At 39.0% G+C, this 23377-nt stretch overlaps 1 protein-coding gene across 1 annotated transcript in view; it reads right to left on the bottom strand.

Moving 5' to 3' along the window:
- itgb5 (integrin, beta 5) overlaps positions 1-23377 on the bottom strand; it is a 71944-nt gene that overhangs the window by 12693 nt on the left and 35874 nt on the right. Inside the window, exon 11 of the mRNA XM_059343358.1 lies at positions 20885-21139. Within this exon, the coding sequence (XP_059199341.1) occupies positions 20885-21139 (255 nt within the window). The remainder of the gene's footprint in view (positions 1-20884; positions 21140-23377) is intronic.

Raw genomic sequence — 23377 nt, 5'->3', positions numbered from 1 at the left:
AAAACTTCATTGAACTTTATTGTTTGGACAAATAAACTCAACTTCTCATGAAAGCCGAGGGTATAAGCTCTCAAATACTTTCTGAATTTCATTTCTATCTGCTACAGAGGCTGAAAAATCCTCTGTTGAATTTCCAGAAAAACTTCAGGTTTTAGGGGGTTCTTTCAAAGTCGCCCAGAGGTTTTACAGGCAGTTTTTCCAGGTGTTTTAGGCCTAAATGGGTTAATTAATAACAAAAGTATTAGTAAAATGCTGCTCCACATCAGTTGAACTCAGTCAGTCGTGTGTTTCAGTGACCGGATGTCACCATCGGCTCATAAACCTGTTCAGGAACAAAGTAATTTCACAAAAAGTTTCTTTACATTTCAGTTCTTTGAACACAGACGTGGAGCAGTGAGTGACAGAGGAGAGGCTGAGCTGAAACTGGGTCACAGACTAATGAAGTCAGTGTTTGTGTGTGTGGGAGCGGCTCCGTCTCCTTCTGTCCAACATGAACTCAGAGAGGAAGAAAAACAGCCACATTCTCTGAGAGGTCACTCTCACTTCTCCTCAGCTACAGGAAACATTCAGTTGAATCATCAGCCGGCAGTCAACTCTGTCTGCTCTCTGTCTATTTCTGTATCAGCACTTCTCACTGCTTAATCATCAGTTTGGATGCATTTTTAAACGGTGGACACAGTGACAGTGACCAGACTGAGAGGACCACTCCCTGGTTGTCATGGCAGCAGGCTGGGGTCATGTCCTGCTGCGACCTGCAGAGGGAGAGTGTTTTCTCCTGGTGACAGTTTGAGGAGAAAAGGAGTTCAAGTTGAACTTAAACTTATTGCTCAACAAGTCCTGACGAGCCCTCTCTCTGTGTCTGACACATTATACACAACTACAGTCTTTTACTGCAGTTTTCTGAAACTTGAACGCCAACGAGCAGTTTCAGGTCATTTTTATTGCTCTTTTTTACATTCTCCTCTCTGTGTCCTTGTATTTCACTGCAACATGTAAAATATGTTTAAATCTATAAGTCCTGCAGCTCTGTGAAATCAGCACAATCAGAACAACTGAAACATGTCTTTGTGCAGAATAACAGTTAGAATGACAGAAATCAGGAAAAAAAAGTTGAATTTCTCTGATATATTATTTTTTTAATAAATGTAAATAAAATGGAATTAATATAGAAACACTTTTCCAAGTGTCCCGAATGTTGTAAAACCAGTTTTCTCCGCATATTGAAGTTTCCAGCTTCCAGCCTCCTGTCCTCTCCTCTCGGCTCTGTGTAAACAGCCTCTCCTGTCCTCTCCTCTCGGCTCTGTGTAAACAGCCTCTCCTGTCCTCTCCTCTTGGCTCTGTGTAAACAGCCTCTCCTGTCCTCTCCTCTCAGCTCTGTGTAAACAGATTTTCAGTGAATATTTGTCACAACAGACTTTGACATAACACCGATAAGACACCTGGCTTATAAAAGAGGCCGGCTTTAATTTACTAAATTATTTTTACACCCGGTTACTAAATGAGGCGGGTCATTAATAGGGGCCTGGCTTTAAACTGAGGAAATACGGTAATTAGAAGATCTACACTGTAAGACTTTGCTGTAAATTTACAGTCAAATTCTAACAGTAACTTGCTGTATTATGATTGTACAGTATATTGCTGTGAAAACAATGCATTGTGGGAGTTATCATGATTGCTTCGGCATTCCAACGGTCAAAATTACATTTTTTTTTTCCAGGAATTTACTGTTTACAGCTGAGCATGTCAGGAAAATAAAGTCATTATTTTCAAAAAGAAGACAACTTTTATTTTATTTATTTTTTGTCTGGGCTGAAATAATCACAATGTGTTGTTTTTCCAGCAATCCTAATATAGAGTTTAAATGGATTAGTTGTAACATAATTTGGAGTTAAACATTTAATTGTCACACTATTTCTTTTTTTCTTCGTTACGAGACAGTTTGTCAGTAAACTGACCTGTATTTCTATATTTCTATAAAAGAGTAGAGGTACTGTACATTTTACACTAACTTACTGGCGAAACTGCTGCCAGTAATTTACTGTAATTTTACAGTAAACAGCTTTACAGTGTAGTAAAGCTGCACTAATGGTATAAAAACAGCTCTCTGAATGAGTGAATGACAGGTGTCTCCGTACTGTCTCTGTGTCCTGACAGTGTTGGGCTGTGCTCAGCTCTGACAGCAGAGAATCTCAGCATTCAGCACTTTACAACCAAAAAAAACTCAACTAAAACTGATGTTTGGATCAAGTGCACAGGCTTTGTGCAGCGCTCCTCTGTTCCTGAGCTGACCTGTCTCAGGATAAAGCAGTCAGAGCTGGGAGCTTCCTCCTCTTATTTTAAACTTTTCCATGACGTGTGCAGATGTTGAGAGAGCTGCAGCAGCAACACTCTGACATGTTAGTGACCTCAGACAGGAGGAGGCTCTCTCTGCTCATTAATGCAGCTTCACACACACCGTACAACACAGCTGAGGAAGAAATGGAAGTATGTTCACTAAAATTAAAACAATGTGAGCCTGATTCAGCCTGCAGGGACCTGCAGACTGAGTGATGAGCAGAGAGGAAAAAAATATGATGATTGTGAGTTATCACAAGTATCAATAAACTGTGAAAATAAAATGCATTTTTATAGCGTCCACACAAAGCTTTTATACTGAAAGGCAACACACACACACACACACACACACTTGTGCAGAAACACACACATTTGTGCAGACACACACACATTCGTGCAGAAACACACACATTCGTGCAGTAACACACACACACACACTCGTGCAGAAACACACACACACAGATGCCAATATTAGGGAGGAAAAATCAAATATTGATATATTGGTTCTTATAATAGAAGTAAATGTAACGGCTGTGTTTTGCTGCAGTGACTTTCAGCTCTCGTCTCTGTGTTGAATGACATTATTTCTGATGAAAAGTTTCCTTTGTTCAGAGAAATCAGATCAAATCCAATGTGCATATAAGAGCAACACAACCATTATAAATAAAGCCTCTGTGCATGAAACTGTGAGCCTTTCAAACATGATATTTAATATTTAAATGTGACAGTTTATGAATAAACCAGCAACTGTTTTATCTTGTGTGACAAGTGAACCAGAGAATGAATCACTATCTATATGTATGAAGATGAAATAATCAAGTTTACCATCAACTCAACACTGTCAATTCTGATGCTCTTTGTGAAATCAGTGAGATGAGCTGTAGTTTAGTTTATCCAGACAGAGAAGCTGCTTCTGGAGATCATAAGAAAGAAAGAAAGAAACTCAGCAGAGCACTCTCTCACAGTTCACTGATTTAATTCACTTCTTGCATCATGATTGAAAAGTGGGATGAAAAAATTATATTAAAAAAAAAAATAGAGAAGAGAGAATAGCGGAGCAGCCTCCTCTCCTCTCAGCTCCTCACCCACTTAGTTAAGAAGAAAAGGACGCAATAATGATAAAATATGTGAAATATGTGGATAAGATACTCTAAAAGTGCTTAAATTAGATAAGATAAATAATGAATCTGCTGATGAAGATCATGAGAGCGATTGTTCCAACAATATTTAAAGTGTAAAAACAGATAATCTGAATAAACACCAAACAATAAATCCTCATATCTGCAGAGGAGATGATTGATTGTGACTCAAACACTGCAGCTCCTGAAGCATCAGCCATAGAAAACTGGAATATATGAATTATGAGCTGCTTCAAAAGGCTCAATTACTGGATGCAGAATAGATTTTTCAGTGAAGCGAGCGAGCACACAACACGTGACAGTGATGTGGATTCATGCCTTTAGACATTTGAACGAGCTTATGTAAATATTTAGAGATTATATGAAACGGAAACGAGCCGTCGGTTATTTTTAGACGAGCTGTTGCACCACATCATGTAAATGTGCCAGACAGAGAGAGAACTAATGCTGCTCTCTCTCTTATAAAAGCATTCAAAACAAACTAAATGTTCCCAGAGCAGATGATGAGTGACATCTGGACCAGAATGTTTCAGTGAGCAGAGAGAGAAAGTTCATCAGAAGAAGTCTGTCCAGTAGTTCCAGAGCAGCTGCACTGTCTGAGAGATAAATAAGGAATTCTTTTCAGTCATAATTTGTCTGCAAGCTTGTTCTATTAAAAAAGAAAGAAAAATCAGTTTCCTCTGTATTGAAAATCGGGTCGAATCGTGTATCGTTATACTAGGGGTGTGCCATATCGTATCGTTCATGATAATATCGGTATATTTTTTTTATGGTTAAAAAAAAATGCATATCATGATATTGGCAACGTTCCTACTTCTTGATGTAGTGGTTAAAGTTGTTTTAATCACAAAAAGCTACTTACTCCCTGTCGCTAAACACATGGAGCTTTCAAAATAAGAGCACATGGATGTGTTTGCAGAATTCATCACAGAATTTACAACATGGGTCTCAAACTCGCGGCCCGTGGGCCAATTGAGGCCCTCGTGACGATATTTTGTGGCCCCCACCTTGATATGAAAGTTTAATGTGAGTTTTATATGAATGGCACTTTACTGTGTTGTGTGTGGAAGGTCCCTTTAATTACTTTTTTGGTAATTTTGTGTCTTGGTTTAATAATTTTGTCTTTTAAAAAAAATGTTTTGTCTTTTTTGGTAATTCTGTGTCTTTTTTTTGGTCATTTTGTGTTGTTTTTTTTTAGTAATTTTGTGTCTTTTTTTGGTCATTTTGTGGGGTTTTTGGGTCATTTTGGGTCTTTTTTTTTTAAGTGTCTTTTTGGTAATTCTTTTGTTTCTTTTTTAAGTAATTTATTTTTTTTTTCTGTCATTTTGTGTCTTTTGGGGTCATTTTGTATCTTTTTAAAATAATGTGTATTTTTTGGGGGTAATTTTGTGTATTTTTTGGTCTTTTTGTGTCCTTTTTGTCATTTTGTGTCTTTTTAAAGTAATTTAGTGTTTTTTACAGTCATTTGTGTCTACTAAAGTAATTTAGTTTTTTTTCTTTCATTTTGTGTCTTTTTTTTGTAATTTTGTGTCTTTTTTTGGTCATTTTGATATTGCCTCCAGCGGCCCCCAGGTAATTTGAGTTTGAGACCCCTGATTTACAAGAAGAATGCCAAAATAAAATGCCTTAAATAAAACATAAAAGCACCTTTATTCTCCTTTACAAAATGTCATTAAAATATGCCCCCGGAACCCCTAAATGGTTATTTTTATTATTTGCTCATACTCAAGAGTCAAGAGTAACTTTTTTGTATTTGGCAACTGTTGAAATTTGCACTTCAAACTACATTTTAGATTTTTATTTATTTATACAGTCTAAAAAAAATAATATTTTCTATATCTTTTTAAGTATTTCCTAATATCGTCAAGAATATCGTTATCGCAAAAATAGCCTGAAATATCGTGATATTCTTTTAGGGCCATATCGCCCAGCCACCCAGTCACCCAGCTATATCCCTTTAACCCTCAGAGCAGGTTGAGCTTTTCATTCTTCATTTGTTCATAGTTTTGGCTGTGTTCATGCATTTGTCATGAATTTTGGCCAGATTGTGTATTTTTATTTGCTCTTGTTATTTCCAGTTCAGCTCCTGCAGTAAGGCTAAAATACACTGTGGACAAACAATAGTTACTCTTCAGGTTGAGCCGCTGAAACACATTCAAAATGCTGTTTTTTATCTCACTTATGTTAAATCATAAAACATGCATTTATTAAATCTTGGTGTCAATATGGGCTTTGGCCTTGGAATTGATCATTTTTACTGCTTTCCACCAGATTAAGTCATTTTGACCATATTCAGCATTTAGAGAAAAACATGAGATTTATACACACAATCCATACACACAAGCATGTCCTGCCTTAAAGAAGTGTAAACATGGATCATCTAGAATCACATCAAAGATGAGACATGACAATCAATCAATCAATTAGTGTTTGATATCAATAATTAGGTCAGATGTAGGGGGAAAATCAGTGCAATGAAAGAAGAATATAATAATGTATAATGGGTTTTTTTAGCTTGTATTTAAAGAGCGCTAAGCAGTACAAGAGTGCATAAAACTTGAACCGGCCCTGAGGGATATACACACATATCTGTTTAGATTTTTAAATACAGATCTTTACTGTTAATTATCTGTATGTTTAAAGAAATTATCTGATAAATAACTTACAGTTGTTCAACTCTCTGCTTTTCAATTACCTACAATTTTCTTTTTTTTTTTGCCAGATGTGTGTGTGTGTGTGTGTGTGTGTGTGTGGAGGCAGCTGAACTCAGTCACCTCATCAGGAATGCAGCAGTGTGTGAGAAATGATGTTGCTGCTGCTGATGCAGAGGCAGAAACACTCACACTGTGTGTGTGTGTGTGTGTGTGTGTGTGTGTGTGTGTGTGTGTGTGTGTGTGTGGTGTGTGTGTGAGCCTCTAACCTCTCTCCCCTCAGATTCAGTTGCAGGCTGAAGCTTTGACCTATTTTTGTGCTCTCAGCTGATGAAAAGCTTCAGTGAATATTTGGGATAGCTGTGGTGCTCCGTGGTTCACTGCAACACACTCACACACACACACACTCAGGACATTTCTGTCTCTGGGGAGGGTGTAGAGGGCGTACAGGCCTCACTTCCTGTCTGCCAGTTTCCTGTGGGAATCCTGCAGCACGTTACTCACATATATCTGCATGTAATCTGCAGAGAAATGTGACTGAAGGGAAATATTAAACTAAAACTGAAGGGTAAAACTGTCTCTGTTTCCTTCCAGAGCCTCTGAGCTCTGTTACTGTTACTTTAAATGTTAGTTAAAGGTGTTTCTGCTCCACCTGGTGACGCTGCACGTCATAACAGACACTTTCTGGATCAGCTGACTGTTGATGTTCCTGTTCTCCTCCTGACACTCAGAGAATTAATGCATTAACAGTGCATGATGCTGCAGGAGCTGCCTGTTGGACTCGGGCTGCAAATTGTGATTATTTTCATTGTTAATTATTCTCTCCATTAGAGGTGGGGAAAAAAATCGATACAGCATAGTATTGCGATATTTTGCATGCCGATATTATACCGATTTATAGCCGCCAAGTAAGCATATTTAGCGTTTAGCTTTGCTACCTTTTTGTATTTTTCCAGATGCTGTAGTGGGCTCATTTTTATGAATATCCTGGAGATCCCAGTATCATATGAAACTAGAAGATCTGAGGAATCTATAGGCAAAATGTGTATCATATATCGTGTCGTGGAGTTGTGGAAATATCGCTGCAAATTAGGCTTTTTTTAATGTTTCGTTCAAAAACATTCAGAGCAGTGAAGCTTAAAGTTTTTGAAAGTTTGAGAAAATGCTGTAGTTTTGTCCATTCTCGTCTCCACAAAATATTGTCAAATAAGAGAAAATTCTCAGTCTGTTCATCTCACTTCAGTCTTTTTATTTCTCCATAATGAAACAGTTAAATAATCAATATATCGTATTGTAAAACTTTGCTTTGTTTTGTCTGTCGGTCTCTATCAGTATAACTGAACTGCAGCCACAGAGAGTTTAAAGTAGAAACATACATTACAGAGTTTAAATGTGCCATACACAACTCAATCACCCAGTTAATGTCGACTCAGCCAGTGTGTGACGATGACAGGTCTGAGCTCTGAGACACTCAGAATATAACTGTGTGACAGCAGAACAATAAGAAACCTCAGAGCTCTCCACATAATGACACGGTGCACCAGGAGCAGATCTGACTGGAACACACAGAGGATTAAACAGGAGCTGTATTCAGTCTCAGTGTGTGAGGATTTATCTCGGAGTCTCTGAGGGAACTTTAACTGTGTTTAGGTATCTGAGCCAAACACACAAACACACACTTATCTGGAACTTTATGGGGAGACTTTTGAGTCTTTATTATCCCATTTTACAGATCAGATTTGAGAGCAAAACTATAAACACTGGAACCAAAAAATGCTTTATTGCAAGTAAAATAAACTTGTGATCAAAACATTTTTGGTGGTTGGCAGGACACAAATCTATTGGTCTGCTTGGTAACATCCACAGAGATTTACAGCCCATGGAAAGGATGGAGCAGGAGGAGGAGGAGGAGGAGGAGGTGGAGGTGGAGGAACAGGAGCAGGGTGACCAGATGTCCGTGCACAGCGCTTTAAACAAGTTTTAAACTACAATAAAACCTTTTTTTGACAACTGCAGTAACTTAAACTTTTTTCCCAGTATGTACATTTGTTAATTGTACGGTTGTTCTTAGATTGTTTGTTTTCTTTATTTTTAAATACTTTTTCATATTTTGTATGTTGTGCTTGGTGTTTCAATCTTTGCTGCAACACTGTAATTTCCCAGTTTGGGATCAATCCATCCATCCATCAATCCATCCATCCAACCATCCATCTATCTATCCAACCATCCATCTGTCTATCAAACCATCCATCCATCTATCCAACCATCCATCTATCTATCCAACCATCCATCCATCTATCCAACCATCCATCCATCTATCCAACCATCCATCTATCCAACCATCCATCTATTCAACCATCCATCCATCTATCCAACCATCCATCTATCTATCCAACCATCCATCTATTCAACCATCCATCCATCTATCCAACCATCCATCTATCTATCCAACCATCCATCCATCTATCCAACCATCCATCCATCTATCCAACCATCCATCTATTCAACCATCCATCCATCTATCCAACCATCCATCTATCTATCCAACCATCCATCCATCTATCTATCCAACCATCCATCCATCTATCCAACATCCATCCATCCATCTATCCAACCATCCATCTATTCAACCATCCATCCATCTATCCAACCATCCATCTATCCAACTATCCATCCATCTATCCAACCATCCATCCATTTATCCAACCATCCATCTATCCAACCATCCATCCACCCAACCATCCATCTATCCAATCATCCATCCATCTATCCATCTATCCAACCATCCATCCATCCAACCATCCATCCACCCAACCATCCATCTATCCAACCATCCATCCATCTATCCAACCATCCAACCATCCATCCATCCAACCATTTATCCAACCATCCATTTATCCAACCAACCATCCATCCAACCAACCATCCATTCTTTCATCATCCACCTATCCATCTATTCTTTCATTATCCATCCCTCCTTTCACCATCCATCCATCCATCCCTCCATCAGACTTTATTTGAATTGCAATTCAACCTTTTTGATTGCAGATTGGACATTTTTTTCTTTCATTACATTTGAAAATAAAGACACAGAAGTAACTCCAAAAAAAAACTCTGCACATGTGGTCAAACATAATGTGAAACACTTCAGCAGAGTTTCTCTCCGCAGACAGACTGACAGATTAAACAGAAGTGATTCTTTCAGTAAGAACCACAACAACCAGCGGATCCCTCTGAGTGACAGCAGCTTCTATAAACAACACCAGCAAACTGCTGAGGAGGCAGTTCTTTGGGTTTTTTCCATGGAAGAAAAATCCACCAACAAGTCAAAATAACATGAGAAAGCAGCTCTCATGTCTCACCATGGACAGCTGAGGAAAGTTTGTGTCATTTCCCCAAACAGAGACACTTTATTAAAGTTATTTTCACGGTTTATCTGAGGACACGGGCAGAATTTAAACAGCCAGTTACTGACAGTCATCAGGAACGATGACTGATCCTCCTGCAGACTGCACACACACACACACACACACACACAGACAAACACACACACACACACACACACACACACACACACACACACACACACACACACACACTCCTCCGTCTGTCTCTGCAAACTGAAGCTGCAGCTCAGGAGGGAAAACAAACAGAGGAGCAGCAGTAATAAAGTAATAAATGTCAATATCAGACGATTAAATACTTCCTCACATTAATTGCATTACACATAAAACTTTAATCCAGCTGCAGCTGATGGATTAGGAGGATCTGAGTTATGTGTTGGGAGATTAAAGACAGGCCCATAATTTATCTGGAGCATCCAGAGACTTCTGTCAGCAACAACTTCCTGCTCATCCAGAAGCTCAGAGAAACAAGAGACAACAGTCACTGCAAGGACAGGGCCAGGGTTGTTCCTACATTTTGCTTTTTTCCTGCAGAAATAAAACCCATTGATTTCAGTCTTTGATGTGCAGTCAGTAGGTGCTCCGTCTGATGTTCACCACCAACTGTTACAGCGTGCAACTTCCCCAACAACTGCTCATTATGGTTAAACATTCCTGGATGTGTTGGGATTAAACAGACGTGACACGACGTGTTCATCAGTGAGCTACAGAGGACATAGTCTACTGGTTAACTGGAACACCTCCTCTGGACTCTGCACTAGGTATGGTCGTTTGAATGAAACCTGCCAACTCCATTATCTATAACGTTAATGATCAATTAATCGCAGCATGCATACATTCGCAAAATAAAAGATATACAGTCATGGAAAAAAATATTAGACCAGTATTGTTTTCTTTAATTTCTTGTTCATTTTAATGCCTGGTACAACTAAAGGTAAATACGTTTGGATAAATATAATTATAACAACAAAAAGATAAAACCCATTTATTACATTGTCTTAGAGCAATGAGTAATAAGCTTCTTTCTTTTCTCTCTTTTTATTTCTTTTGTTGATAAATAACAGATTGTACATTTTTAATTTTTAAATTTACTTGAGTTGTAACAGGGTAGGTGTAATAAGCTATGCTTCAGCCTACGCCTTTTCAGTCCAAAGGTCTATCATCAATTTTCTCTTTCTGTTCACATGTTGTTTACTTTCAATGTTTTTTTTTTCTGGTTTGTTGCTTCTGTTTTGATGACATGTATTGACCGAAATAAACCGATACGAAACGAAACGAAAGAGCTGATAAGAGTTTAATTTAAGAGCTGATATCTAGACATTTAACATGGTTTTCCTTATAATAACCAAAATCATTATCAAGAAAACCATGGAAAATGTCTTGATCTCAGCACTTACATGAAACTCTTATGAAATATTTTTTGGGACAGAAACCTCGGTCTAATTTGTGTCCGTTCCTTGATGTGAAAAGTTTTGGGAATGACTGCTTGAAGTCGTTAAAACGAGCTTTGAACGTTACAAAGGCAGCAGTAAACTTGTGAAGAGGACTGTAATGAAACAGAATATTATTTAAACTTCAGCTCAGACTTCAGTGGGACTCCTGTGATGTGTGATCTGGATTTGCTGACGGGTTTTAGCTGATGAGTTCCACTTAAAAGGGCTGTTAAAGCAATATTTCTCTATCTTTGTGTGTGTGTGTGTGTGTGTGTGTTGGGGTAAAAGAGCTAAAATATGTGGCCCATTAAATGCTGCAGGCTGAGACAGGCCGTGTCCTGTGTGCTGAGCTCAGAAACAAACAGAGAATCTGTGCTCTGTGTGAGGGGTCGGGGGTTAAACTCTTCTTCTTTGGTGTAAGAATAATATAATTTGCCATGAAAAAAAGCGTGCAGAGTTGAGTTCTCTGCAGCGGCGGGTCAGATTACAGCTGCAGCAGCTCGGACGTGTCGTGTCTCTGTGTGCAGACAGACAAACGGTCATTAACAGCGTGTAAACAGTGTTTACTGCTGATTGTCCTCAGAGTCACAGGACACCTCAGCGTCCACTGAGTCACAGCGAGCTGAGACTGACAGGAGACGACACAGTGATTATCTGAGACTCTGAGGCAAACAGCTGTTTGTTCAGTCTGCTGCGTCAGCATCTCACATGTTGACACGACATCATCATTATCTCAGAGCGTTTCTATGAATCCTGCCAGCTCAGCTTCATATTGTTTCCATCACATATAAAAGGATTTAGAGCTTTAGTGATGCAGCAGTGGCTCCACAGAAACCTCATCAAAGGAATGAAACATCAGAACTCTGGTCTCTATAACGCTGATGGGTTTCATCCTTTTACTCTGGGATCTTTTCATTTCACACGCTGTTACCGGGCGGAAGAACACAGCAACAGATTCTTATTGAGTGTGCTTGGAAGAGCCCACTATATACTCTCCACCGGGCTTCTTCCTATTTATTCCTCCGTTTCTTCTGTGTTTTTTTTTTTTCTTTTCGGATGACTACTCCTCCTGAAGTTTTGGTCGCACATACACTAAAAAGGTATCAAATCGACCGGCTGCACGCACACTAAAAATGTATAAAATAGAGCGGCTCGGCCATGACAAGTGTGCTGTGACTTTTCTAAGGGTTTCTGCATAAAAATTGATTTTGATCACATTTCTAGCGAGAAATATATGTTTTATTTTCTAAATATTCACTCAGTGAATGTACATAATCACTTTGTATGGTGGAATAGCCACGGGATATGACTGTCATTAACTTGCATTGTAGCGAAATCCGTGTCAGTTTCACGGAAATTTGAGTGATTCCGTGGCTATTCCACGGATTTTGAGTTAAGCGAATCCGTGGCTATTTCACGGATTCCTGTGAGACCAGGTTCGAACAGCTGCTGCTGCAGGCAGAAACACCACAGATGAGAAACGGAGAGCTCGAGACTAAATTTGTACTAAAATATTGAGCTGAAAGATCCAGAAAAAGCTGTATTCAGGAGCTGTCTTGCATTAGTTTTCTCCCCTGCACCGTCCTGATGAAACAGCAGGAATCTCACACGTAGCAGGCAGCTTGGAAACAATTACAGTCAGCTGTTTAGCTTTAGGGATGTAAGTCCCGGGGACCTCTGGGGCCTTTTCTTTAATGCTGAAGAACCACCCGGGAGGCTGAGCCTGCCAAGACCCTGACAGACTTCAAAATAAACCCTGAAACCAGCTGCTGAGCCCACCAAATGAAACCCAAACACCTCCAACATGTGACCTCCACAGACACTCCGGTCTGACCTGATGTGGGCAGGTTTTGTGGCTCCAAACTGGATAGCCGTGCACGTGATTTATAATGTATGAAAGCATTTCCTGAGCTTTCTGCTTTGTCCCATCCAGCTCCTTTATTTCAGACTCCAACCTGTTTTGTTCCCAGTTTTATTTTCCCACATTCAGTCAGACTGAGAGCTCGAACACACCTTCAGACGCACCTGCAGCTCTCTGAGGATCAGAGTCAGGATCAGGGTGTGGCCTTTTATCTGTAGACTTTGTCTGCAGCGGTCAAGTTCAGTCTCGTCTCAGAGGGAGGAGGAGGAGGAGGAGAGAGAGGAGGAGGGTTTGTGTTCCCTCGGGGCTCGTTTCACAGTGAAGATGTTACTATTATGATACTCAGAAGACAAGAGGCGAAAATATTTCTGATTTAAAAATAACCAGAAAGCATCTTTGCTTCAGCAAACCTTAAAGTTAAAATATACATTACAGTCATTGAATGCATATTCTACATGTAAAAGTTAATGTTATTTATATATTTGATGCTACAAATTTGATGCCGAAATATTTATTTGTCTGATTTCTGATGTGTTTTGAGACCTACCTGTGGGCTCCACAGGTAGGTCTGTCACAATATCACATGTTTTAGGACAATATATTTTCCCAGAAACTATCACGATAAACGATAATATTGTCGTATCGATGCCGTTTTAGTTTTATAATGATAACAGAGCATAATAAGTCGATCCCTTTCAACAGTAATGCATTTTTAAATCTCGAAAATATCAAACATTGGCATTGAAATGTGGAAAAGAAATATAAAAATATCCTAGATAAATAAAACATAAATGAATAAAACTACAACCAAATCAAATAAAATGGGGCCAGTCTATACCACCCCTATGGATTGCATTGCCTTAAGTGTTATAGTGTGGCCACGGTGCCAAATATGAAATTAGACTGCCAGCACAGTGCCACCTAGGGGCCGATCAATAAAACTTAAAGGGTTATCCTCAGGAGGGCATTGACAATAATTGTACCAAGTTTTGTATCATAATGCACAAACTATCCCTTTAATCCTCATACAGTGTCTGAAGGAGGACTCTTAACTGATATGTATAAGTTAGAAGAGGCAGGTAGCAATGGTGGAAAGTAACTATGTACATTTACTCAAGAACTGGACTTGAAGTACAATTTTGAGGTACTTTTATGTACATTTTATGTAACTTTATACTTCTACTCCACTACATTTTGAGGCAAATATTGACTACCAGGGGATGTGATGAGGTTTTAGAAACAGTCATGCAACCATTAACTCTCACTTGAGTTAGTTTTACCATCGACAGGATCAAGTCTCTTTTCGTCCTTTCAAAATAAAAGCGTCCATTATCAAAACAGACTTTTGCATAGTACTGTGTATATATCTTTTATTTTGCCCAAGTATGCATGCAGCGATTAATCCATTAATTGATCGTTAAAGTTATAGATAATCAAGTTTCTTCCAAACGCCCAGCCCTCGTCAGTAATAAGTGTATAGCTGCTGGTGGTCTTTGACTTCCTGTGTGGCTCTCTGCCAAACGTTTACAAACACCAGACTCACTAATTACTGCATGTTCAAGTAATGACACATAAAACACTGATGTGAACCACAGACACTGAATGCAACACGTTCTGACTCCATGTAGCAGCAGGAGAGCAGCAGCTCTCACACACAAACCTGCTTCTCTTTAGTAAACGACTACATTACAAACTCATTTAATGAAGCATTTTAATCTCTGAAACAACAACATATTATATAATCAAACCCAGAGGGGACAAAAGAGACACTTGCTGTTTCTGACATGGACAAATTAAACTTTTTTATGAGTTCAGAGGACGTCAGAATCTCAGGACGTAGTGTTAAAGATCTGTGATAAACTAATGCAGTTCACTGGGTTAAATGAGCTTTACAGCAACAAAACTTCTTGTTTCAATGAAGTCCAGATATTTTTTTCTGGAATGGAACAGTCTGGACATGCTGTTCTCCCACTCAGATACTTTATATCATCAGAACTATGAGAAACATGTTTTAATGATAGCTGTTGGGAGCTGAAGCTGCACATATTTGCTTCATGCTGACAGTGACGTTCAGCAGTTCCTCCTGTGTTTCAACACGTTTCTGCTGCAGACATCAAACCGTAAAGTTGCAGCGTCATCACACTGTTTTCACTGCAAACACACAACAGCTCATCTCTTGCTTTTAACAAAACAAATGAAAGATTGTGAAGAGCAGCTCAGTTCCAGTAAAGCTCAACATGAATAAACACACATGTTCCAGTTTACCGTATAAGGACTGACGCTGACGTGCATGCACACACATGGTGCACGCACACACATGGTGCACGCACACACATGGTGCACGCACACACACACACAGAGCTTTATTTATGGGGCAAAAGAAGGTTTGCATAAGTCTGGAAATACAGCCACGCTATTTCTGGCAGCAGCAGCAGCCTGCTGAGATCATTGCTGTGCAGAACCAGCTGCAGAGGAGATGTGGGTCAGGGGGGCAGGAGGGCCGAGACGTCAGGACTGACGTTACGCACAAACAGGAGAGGAAATAAAAGAGTAAAAAGTAAAAAAGGCCAAAGATTCTTGCCTAGCTTGGACTGAACGCCAAGGAGAATAAATAGGTTTTTAATAATGTATTAAAGTGCTCAACAAGTTTTGCACTATTCCTTGATTTACGGTAATTAATAGGGTCTACTATGGTGATATAAAATTTTTAATTTTACGGCCTATTTCTGATGTAATTTAACAGTGTTTAACTGTAATTTCTACAAACATTTTTTACAGTGTATCAGTGGAAATCTGGTAAAGGTCGATAATATCTGAAATCTGCATATTTCCAGTCAGCCGGTGAGTCAGAACAAACACAAACAGAGATCACACTGACCCACAAACACACTCAGAGGGGTTAAATCAGGTCAGAGACATCATTCACCTTGAAGACCGTCCTCAGGGACTCACACACACAGATACTGAGGACAACATCACAGGTCATCTGACCACAGAGACGGTCTCTTTTAATCTCTAAATGTGGATTTTGTAAATAAATATTATCACAATAATACAAAGGCTGAGAGAACTGGACCTCTAACTGGAGCAGATCCAGATGTTATCAGACAACTGATGGTGTGTATCAGCAGCTATCAGCCTCACTGTGAGACAACTGGAGTGTCCAGTAGGTTGTTTCCTTTGGAAACAAAGAATGAAGTACGAAAAAGTCGCTTTTAAGGCGGGAGAAGGAGAGTCGGATGGCTCAAACAAACATGCAACTTTCACACAGGTTCACAATCTCGTGCTGTATTGAAACAAAAGCCGTTTCATTACTGGCTTGGGAAACCGCATACATCATTGTACTTTGTATGACACGGATCAAATGCTATCTTTGTATGTTGGCAGGCTCTCTCATTGGTTAGTTTTTATCAAAATCTCTTTTTAGCAAAATCGAATTTTAAGCTTAGCTCGATTATTTATTTATTTATTATTTATTAACCTTTATTTAACCAGGTTTTGTCCCATTGAGATCCAAGATCTCTTTTTCAAGGGAGACCTGGCCAAGAACGGCAGCACATAGAACGGTTCAACACATAGTCCCAAACATTGGTCAACAATACAAATACATACAAAAACAATTGAATTGAAAAAAAACAAAAAAACTTGCTTGATTAAACTGTGCATGTAAACGCACTGACTACCATGACGTCACCTAACATACAGTACAGGCCAAAAGTTTGGACACACCTTCTCATTCAATACGTTTTCTTTATTTTCATGACTATTTACATTGTAGATTCTCACTGAAGGCATCAAAACTATGAATGAACACATATGGAATTATGTACTTAACAAAAAAGTGTGAAATAACTGAAAACATGTCTTGTATTTTAGATTCCTCAAAGTAACCACCCTTTGCTTACTAGAATATAAGACATGTTTTCAGTTATTTCACACTTTTTTGTTAAGTACATAATTCCACATGTGTTCATTAATAGTTTTGATGGATTTACAATGTAAATAGTCATGAAAATAAAGGAAAAGCATTGAATGAGAAGGTGTGTCCAAACTTTTGGCCTGTACTGTACGTGCATCAAGTTTTTATGGACGGATATAACGGTCACATCTAGTGATAAAGTGCATTTATTTTACTTTTTGAAATATCTTTTATAACCCCTAATGAGCAGGTTTTTTGCCCTAACCTTAGAGAAGTGGATTTATCGCCTAAACCAAATTAAACTGCAGCCTTTTAACTAAACAAAACCACTTGCTTGCTGTTTCAGTGTGTGTGTGTGTGTGTGTGTGTGTGTGTGTGTGTGGTCATTGAATGATCTGATAACAACCTAATCAACCTGGAGCAGACCCTCACTGATACCCGTTCTTATGTGATTTTTAAAACAGTTTTAACTGATAACTATCATTAAATCATGTGATAACGTTTGCAGCTCCGTGTCTTCTACACGCTCATCGTCAAGACAACCAGCAGGAATCTCACCTGCACATCAGCAGAGTTTACCTGAGCTGCAGCAGAGATAACTTATCACAGCCGAGCATCACAATAACAACAGAAACAGAAACACGGAGTCACTGAGACTGAGTTTATATTTACAAAAACTAAAGTTTATCAGATTGAACATTAAAATATTGTCTTTGTTTTCAATTAAATCTATGTCAAACAAAATTCAGATTTAAATATTTTAAAATGTATTTCAATTCAAAATTATTTGTTTATTAATTTATAATTATATCATTATTTTTTCTTATTATTTTTATATATTTGATACAGTCATAGTTTTAGAAGGTGGTGCCAGTAAAGTACAATATACCTGATTTTATTTATTTTTGATAATTCTTTTTATATGATTAGTATGCTAATGATATTTATTTTACTAAAATTTATTTGTATATTTTTTATTTAAATGTATATAGTATAAACATAGTACAAATATGAATTATATATTATTTCTTATTTATTTTATTTGTTTATCAATTTTTTTCCAGAATATTTTTATTTTTTCAGTTGAATAAAAATACTTTTTTTTTTAAATTATTATTATTTGAATAACTAACTGGCAGACAAACAAACAGAAGTACAACAGTATATATTTATTATCCTGTGGATGGAAAGAGAACAGAGAGAGCTTTATATTATCCAGGTTCTCCTTGTTTTTCAAGACAAACTATCACATTTTATTAATTATTTTATTAACATTTAATATGTGATCTGAGTCTCTGTGGGCTGCTGCTCCATGGGAAAACTGCTTTCAGACATTGAAGCAGACGAAGAGAAAAAAAGAAAGAGAGAGGATGCCCTGCCAGCTGATTTCCTCTTTAATAAACCCAGCGAGCCTTCAGGCGGTCTGTCAGTCTGAACGCTGCACAGTTTCCAGACTTTATACATTTACAGGATGCTCCACGCACCTTTACACAGTTTCCTGTGGGGCGTTCAGGGCCGAGCGGGCACAGGAGAGTTTTTACAGCCTCAGTCAGGGAACTCCACCATAATGAAGTGACAGATTGAGAGGAAAGTGTGGAGGAGGCGTAGCGTTTGTATCATTAGGAGCTCATTACGGCTCACGCTGAGCAGAGGAGCAGCAGAAGGTAGTGGACTGTTAACATTTAATGACAAACACTCAGTGGGTTTCTGCTGGGGAAAGATAAATACAGGCAGGCTTTGTGTGGAGCTGGCCCCGCTGTCACAAAGACTCTCTGTGGTTTCACAGGGACAGCCATTGGTTTGGGGACGAGCCAGTGGGTCCCCCTTCACCCCCCGACCCCCCAAACCTCCAGCCAAGAGGTCTGACACCAGAACGCAGAGTCTTGGACCCGATGTTCTGGGAACACAACGGGCCCGACACGGAGCCAAACCTGAAGCAGGACGAATTAACCCTCTGAACCCCAACCAGCTCTTCTTACACTCTCCTCTCTGGGTCCTTTTGTTTCACTGCAATATATAAAACCTCTATAAATCTAGAAGTCCTGCAGCTCTGTGGAATCAGCACAATCACAACAACCAAACACGTCTTTGTGCAGAATAACTCAGTTAGAATGACAGAAATCAGGGGAAAAAAAGTTGAATTTCTCTGATAAATAATTTTTACAAATTTTGATAAAATGGAATTTATATATAAACATTTTTCCAAGTGCCCAAAATGTTCTTGAATGTAGTAAAAACCATTTTCTCCAGATATTGTACATATTGAAGTGTTGTCAGCCTCTCCTGTCCTCTCCTCTCTGCTCTGTGTAAACAGCCTCTCCTGTCCTCTCCTCTCTGCTCTGTGTAAACAGCCTCTCCTGTCCTCTCCTCTCTGCTCTGTGTAAACAGCCTCTCCTGTCCTCTCCTCTCTGCTCTGTGTAAACAGCCTCTCCTGTCCTCTCCTCTCTGCTCTGTGTAAACAGATTCTCAGTGAATATTTGTCACGTGACTGTTGGTCTCAGCAGAATCAATCATGTCTTCACAGTGTCTCTGAGGAGCAGAATTTAATGTTTTGACATGTAGAATAAAGACATTCTGACGATAATGCCTGTTTTTACGGTTTCTTTCTATGATAAACGGGAATTTTTTGCCATTTTCTTTAAAAAGAAAACATACTTTTCAAACCCAACAAATGGTTGGTCGGGTTCGAAACGTTCTTGTTTATGTTCATTAGTGGTTTCCATTGGAACCATAAAAAATAAAACAGACCAGAACACCAAAACACGATGAGAGTTATTCCTGTTGTTGTCTCTGAGATGGCTGTTAAAATGATTATGGTCTGCAACATCATCACATTCAGCTCAACAGCAGCACTCCAGATCCTCCACTCAACTAACGGAGAACGGTGAGAAAAAACCCGGTTGCCTCGTTTAAACTGGCTTTGGTGCTTCACTTCTTTCACTCTCTCCAGACTCTTTATCTGTTTCCTGCTTCCTTACAGACACAAAAACACACACACACACACACTCACCCCGGAGACTGGAGGCAGAGGAGAAGTCAGTCTCTTACTGACAGCTTAAAAAAATATTGTGACAATTAGTCTTCAATTTCCTGATACAGTGACTCAGAAGAAGCAAGTAGAGTATATCAAATATATCACATATATATATTTTAAGGATAAACAATAGTATCTTATCAATGTCTTTTTTGTTTTATAACCATATTAGAGCGTAATAAGTCCATCCTTTAACACAGCAATGCTTTTTTAAATCTCGAGAATATTAAACATTGGAATTGAAATCTGGAAAATAAATATTAAAATATCCTTGATAAATAAAACATAAAACAACCAAAACAAATAAAATAGACTTTCAGATTCTGCTAACAAAACACTGCACTGAGATAAACATTATGTATTATATTATATTATTATTAGAATAACATATAAACAGCTGAATGGCTGCTTGGAAAATATAGTTGCTTTTTTATGCCAATTCGTACTACCTGTCAAACATTTGCAGCTTTACTTTAAACACAAAAAAGCACAAAAACTCATGCATGTAAACGACAATATATTGAGTCCATAAAAAAACTATCGTGTCCATTTTTATATATCGAACGATAAGTCGATATAGTAATTATGGTGACAGGCCTATATTTAGCCCTGCCATAATTCACTTTAATCTTTATTCCAGCAAACAAAAGCAAAGTAAGAAAGTTTTTCCACCTTGATCATTCCAAGACAAGCTTCAGACCCAAACAAGACCACACGCACGCACGCACGCACGCACGCACGCACGCACGCACGCACGCACGCACGCACGCACGCACGCACGCACGCACGCACACACGTGCACGCGCACGCACACACGCCCATAAGTAAAGGAGTCCTCTCTGTGCAGCCAGCAGCCTGCAGGTGGCACTTTGAGCTGGATATAAAGAGCTGTGGTTTGGTGTCATGAGAGGGCCAACCAGCGGGACACACCCAGAGCAGGTATGGAGCGTGACTCAGCATCAAGCTGCAGCATTACTTTTAATTATAACCCACAACAAGCAGCAGATCTGAGGAGGCTCCATGTCAGCTTGTTTTCTCATTAAAACCCACAGTGTGCAACTGTGGTTGAGACAACCAGATGATGATGATGATGATGATGATGTTCCTACCTGAGCAGAGGATGCCTTTGTGGCGGGCGCAGGAGAAGTCGTCACACTCGCAGTAGCTGCCGTAGATCTTGCCGAACTCGGACTCGAAGCAGAGGCACTGGTTGCAGCTGCACTCGCCCCGCCCGCTGCAGACCTGCTTGCCCTCGGCCTCCCTGCAGGCCGACAGGAACATGCTGCTGGAGTCGCCCTCCTGGCACTCGCAGCGGGCGCCCAGGTAGCCCTGCTCGCAGCGACACGTCCCGCAGTGGTACGTCCCTGCAGGAGACACAACGGGGACTTTATCTACTGAGCAGGCAGGAACCTCCGGGTCTGAGCAGGGAGGCAAACCAGGAAGTGCCTTAAACTACATTCTACCAAAAAAATCCAGCAGGGGGCGCTAAGTGTGGCTGCAAAAACATTTTTGTCCATTCATTTCAATGCAAAATAAGAAAACTTCTCACTTGATTTATTACCTCAGAAATGTTTTTTAGGACTACACTATGGTCTCAATTGCCAGTAAAACATCTTCAAGACAATTTGATGTTAATAGTTCATATAATGGTCCCATTTAGAAGAAAACAGAAGATAAAGAATCGTATGATTTGGGGCGGGGCTACCTTTGATTGACAGGTCACTAACAAGGCGAGCCGTCACCAGGAGAGAAGCAGAACAACGTGTCAATAAAATGATATATAATGTTATATACATATAAAAAAGGATGTTTAGCGGAAAGAAATTGTATAATTTTAATTTAAAATGTATTTAAATTTTAACATTTTGGTGAAATGTATGCTACTTTATACTTAATAATTTATGCTGATAACATGCCGTTTAAGGCAAAAACCACATCTCATTTAGTACAAATTTGCCATTTCCGCCAACTGTATTTGAATATTTGTGCATACTGGGGTCTCTAAACAGGCTTTGAATGTCATAAACTGGGTATCAGTGGACAGCTGAGACTCTTGTGGATTCAATGAGTCCAGTTTTCTTTTTGTGGGATGATGTTAGTCATCAGTAATAGCCAGTTCATTGCAGTGAGGACATTTCTTGAGTCTTGACCTCAGTGTATAAAATGAGCTGCTGTGACCTCTAGGATAATCACAGCCTCATGAAACTTTACAACCACAAACTAGAGACCTGGAGCATTCAGAGGGTGTGCAGCTCTCCTAGGTTTATTGACAATAATTTCTCAGCAGTTTGAAGAACAGAAGTGCTCGTCATCCAATCGCTGAAAATACAGAAATCTCCAAAATGACCCATTTATTGTTGACCTGCTATCTCCCCTAAACATCCACTGCCCACAACCACCAATTCTCAACAAAAAAAAAAGACCCCGAATGGTAATTGTTTGAATTGACAAAGATCTGATACTTTGAAATATCTCAGGGTACGGTTCAAGTTTAAAAATAAGTCTGGAGTTATAATTTTGGCTTTTATGGCTGTTATTATCTCAACAATAACCACAGAGAGAGAGAGAGCCTCTCCATAATCAGGCCAAAGAAAGTGGTGTATTTACAGCAAAGTAGGAGTTAAACAGCAGCTGTGACATCACTGATTGAGGTGTTGAGCTCCTCTGAAGGTTAAAGTGACAGGAAGCAGTTCTCTGTGCTTTGTCATTAACAGAAAGGATCCTGGTTCTTGTGTTTTTACAGCAGCTGAGTTTGTCCCTTTGCTGTCAACACTGTTGTTTCCTGCTGGATGAAGATCTCTGCAGCTTCATTAACATAACAGGAACAGTTCAACCCAAATCAAAATACATAGCAGTGTTTCCCACAGGATTTTATCAGAGTCTGGGGTGGGGGGCCACCGAACATCTAGGGGGGTATTTAAGGCATCTTATTTTGACAGTCTTCTTGTAAATTCTGTGGTCGACACTGTGCTCTTATTTTGAAAGCTGCATGCGTTTTGCGACGGGAAGTTTTTCAAAACAGTTAGTCAGAGTTTAGTGTGATTAACCCTTTATCGGGCAAAGGACTATATTTGGTAACTTCAGTGGATATCAAAACGGGGTCCCCATGTCTTTCTGTGAGGTCGTTGTATAGTAAGATAATAATATAATATTAATTGAGGTAATATTTCGAGAAAAAAGTTGCAAATTTACTAGATTAAAGTGGCAAATCTGCGCGAAAAAAGTTGCAGATTTACGAGAAAAAAGTGGGAAACAGACTCCAGACTGTACTAGCTGTTCTATAATTTTCCTTTACAAACTTAGTCATTATATCTACATTACTGATGATTATGTATCAAAACTCTTTCATTAAAATATTTAGTGAAAGCAGCAATACTCTATCCTATATCGATATCTGGCCACATTTGATCACCCAAGCCTGAAAAACCTAATAAAAGTGAATGTACAGGTTGATATAATCTGATAAGACAATAATTCTTTCTTTGTTTTTTCCTGTTAAAAATAGTTTTTGGGGAGTTTTTCCTTCTTGGATGTGATGGTCAAAGAACAGAAGTGGTTGATTGGGCTTAATAAAAACTGACTTGAATTCAACATGTAGCTGT

This window comes from Centropristis striata, chromosome 10, assembly GCF_030273125.1.
Source record: "Centropristis striata isolate RG_2023a ecotype Rhode Island chromosome 10, C.striata_1.0, whole genome shotgun sequence".
Classification (NCBI taxonomy): domain Eukaryota; kingdom Metazoa; phylum Chordata; class Actinopteri; order Perciformes; family Serranidae; genus Centropristis; species Centropristis striata.
The sequence above is the reverse complement of the archived record's forward strand: the minus strand, read 5'-3'. Positions and strand labels throughout refer to the sequence as shown.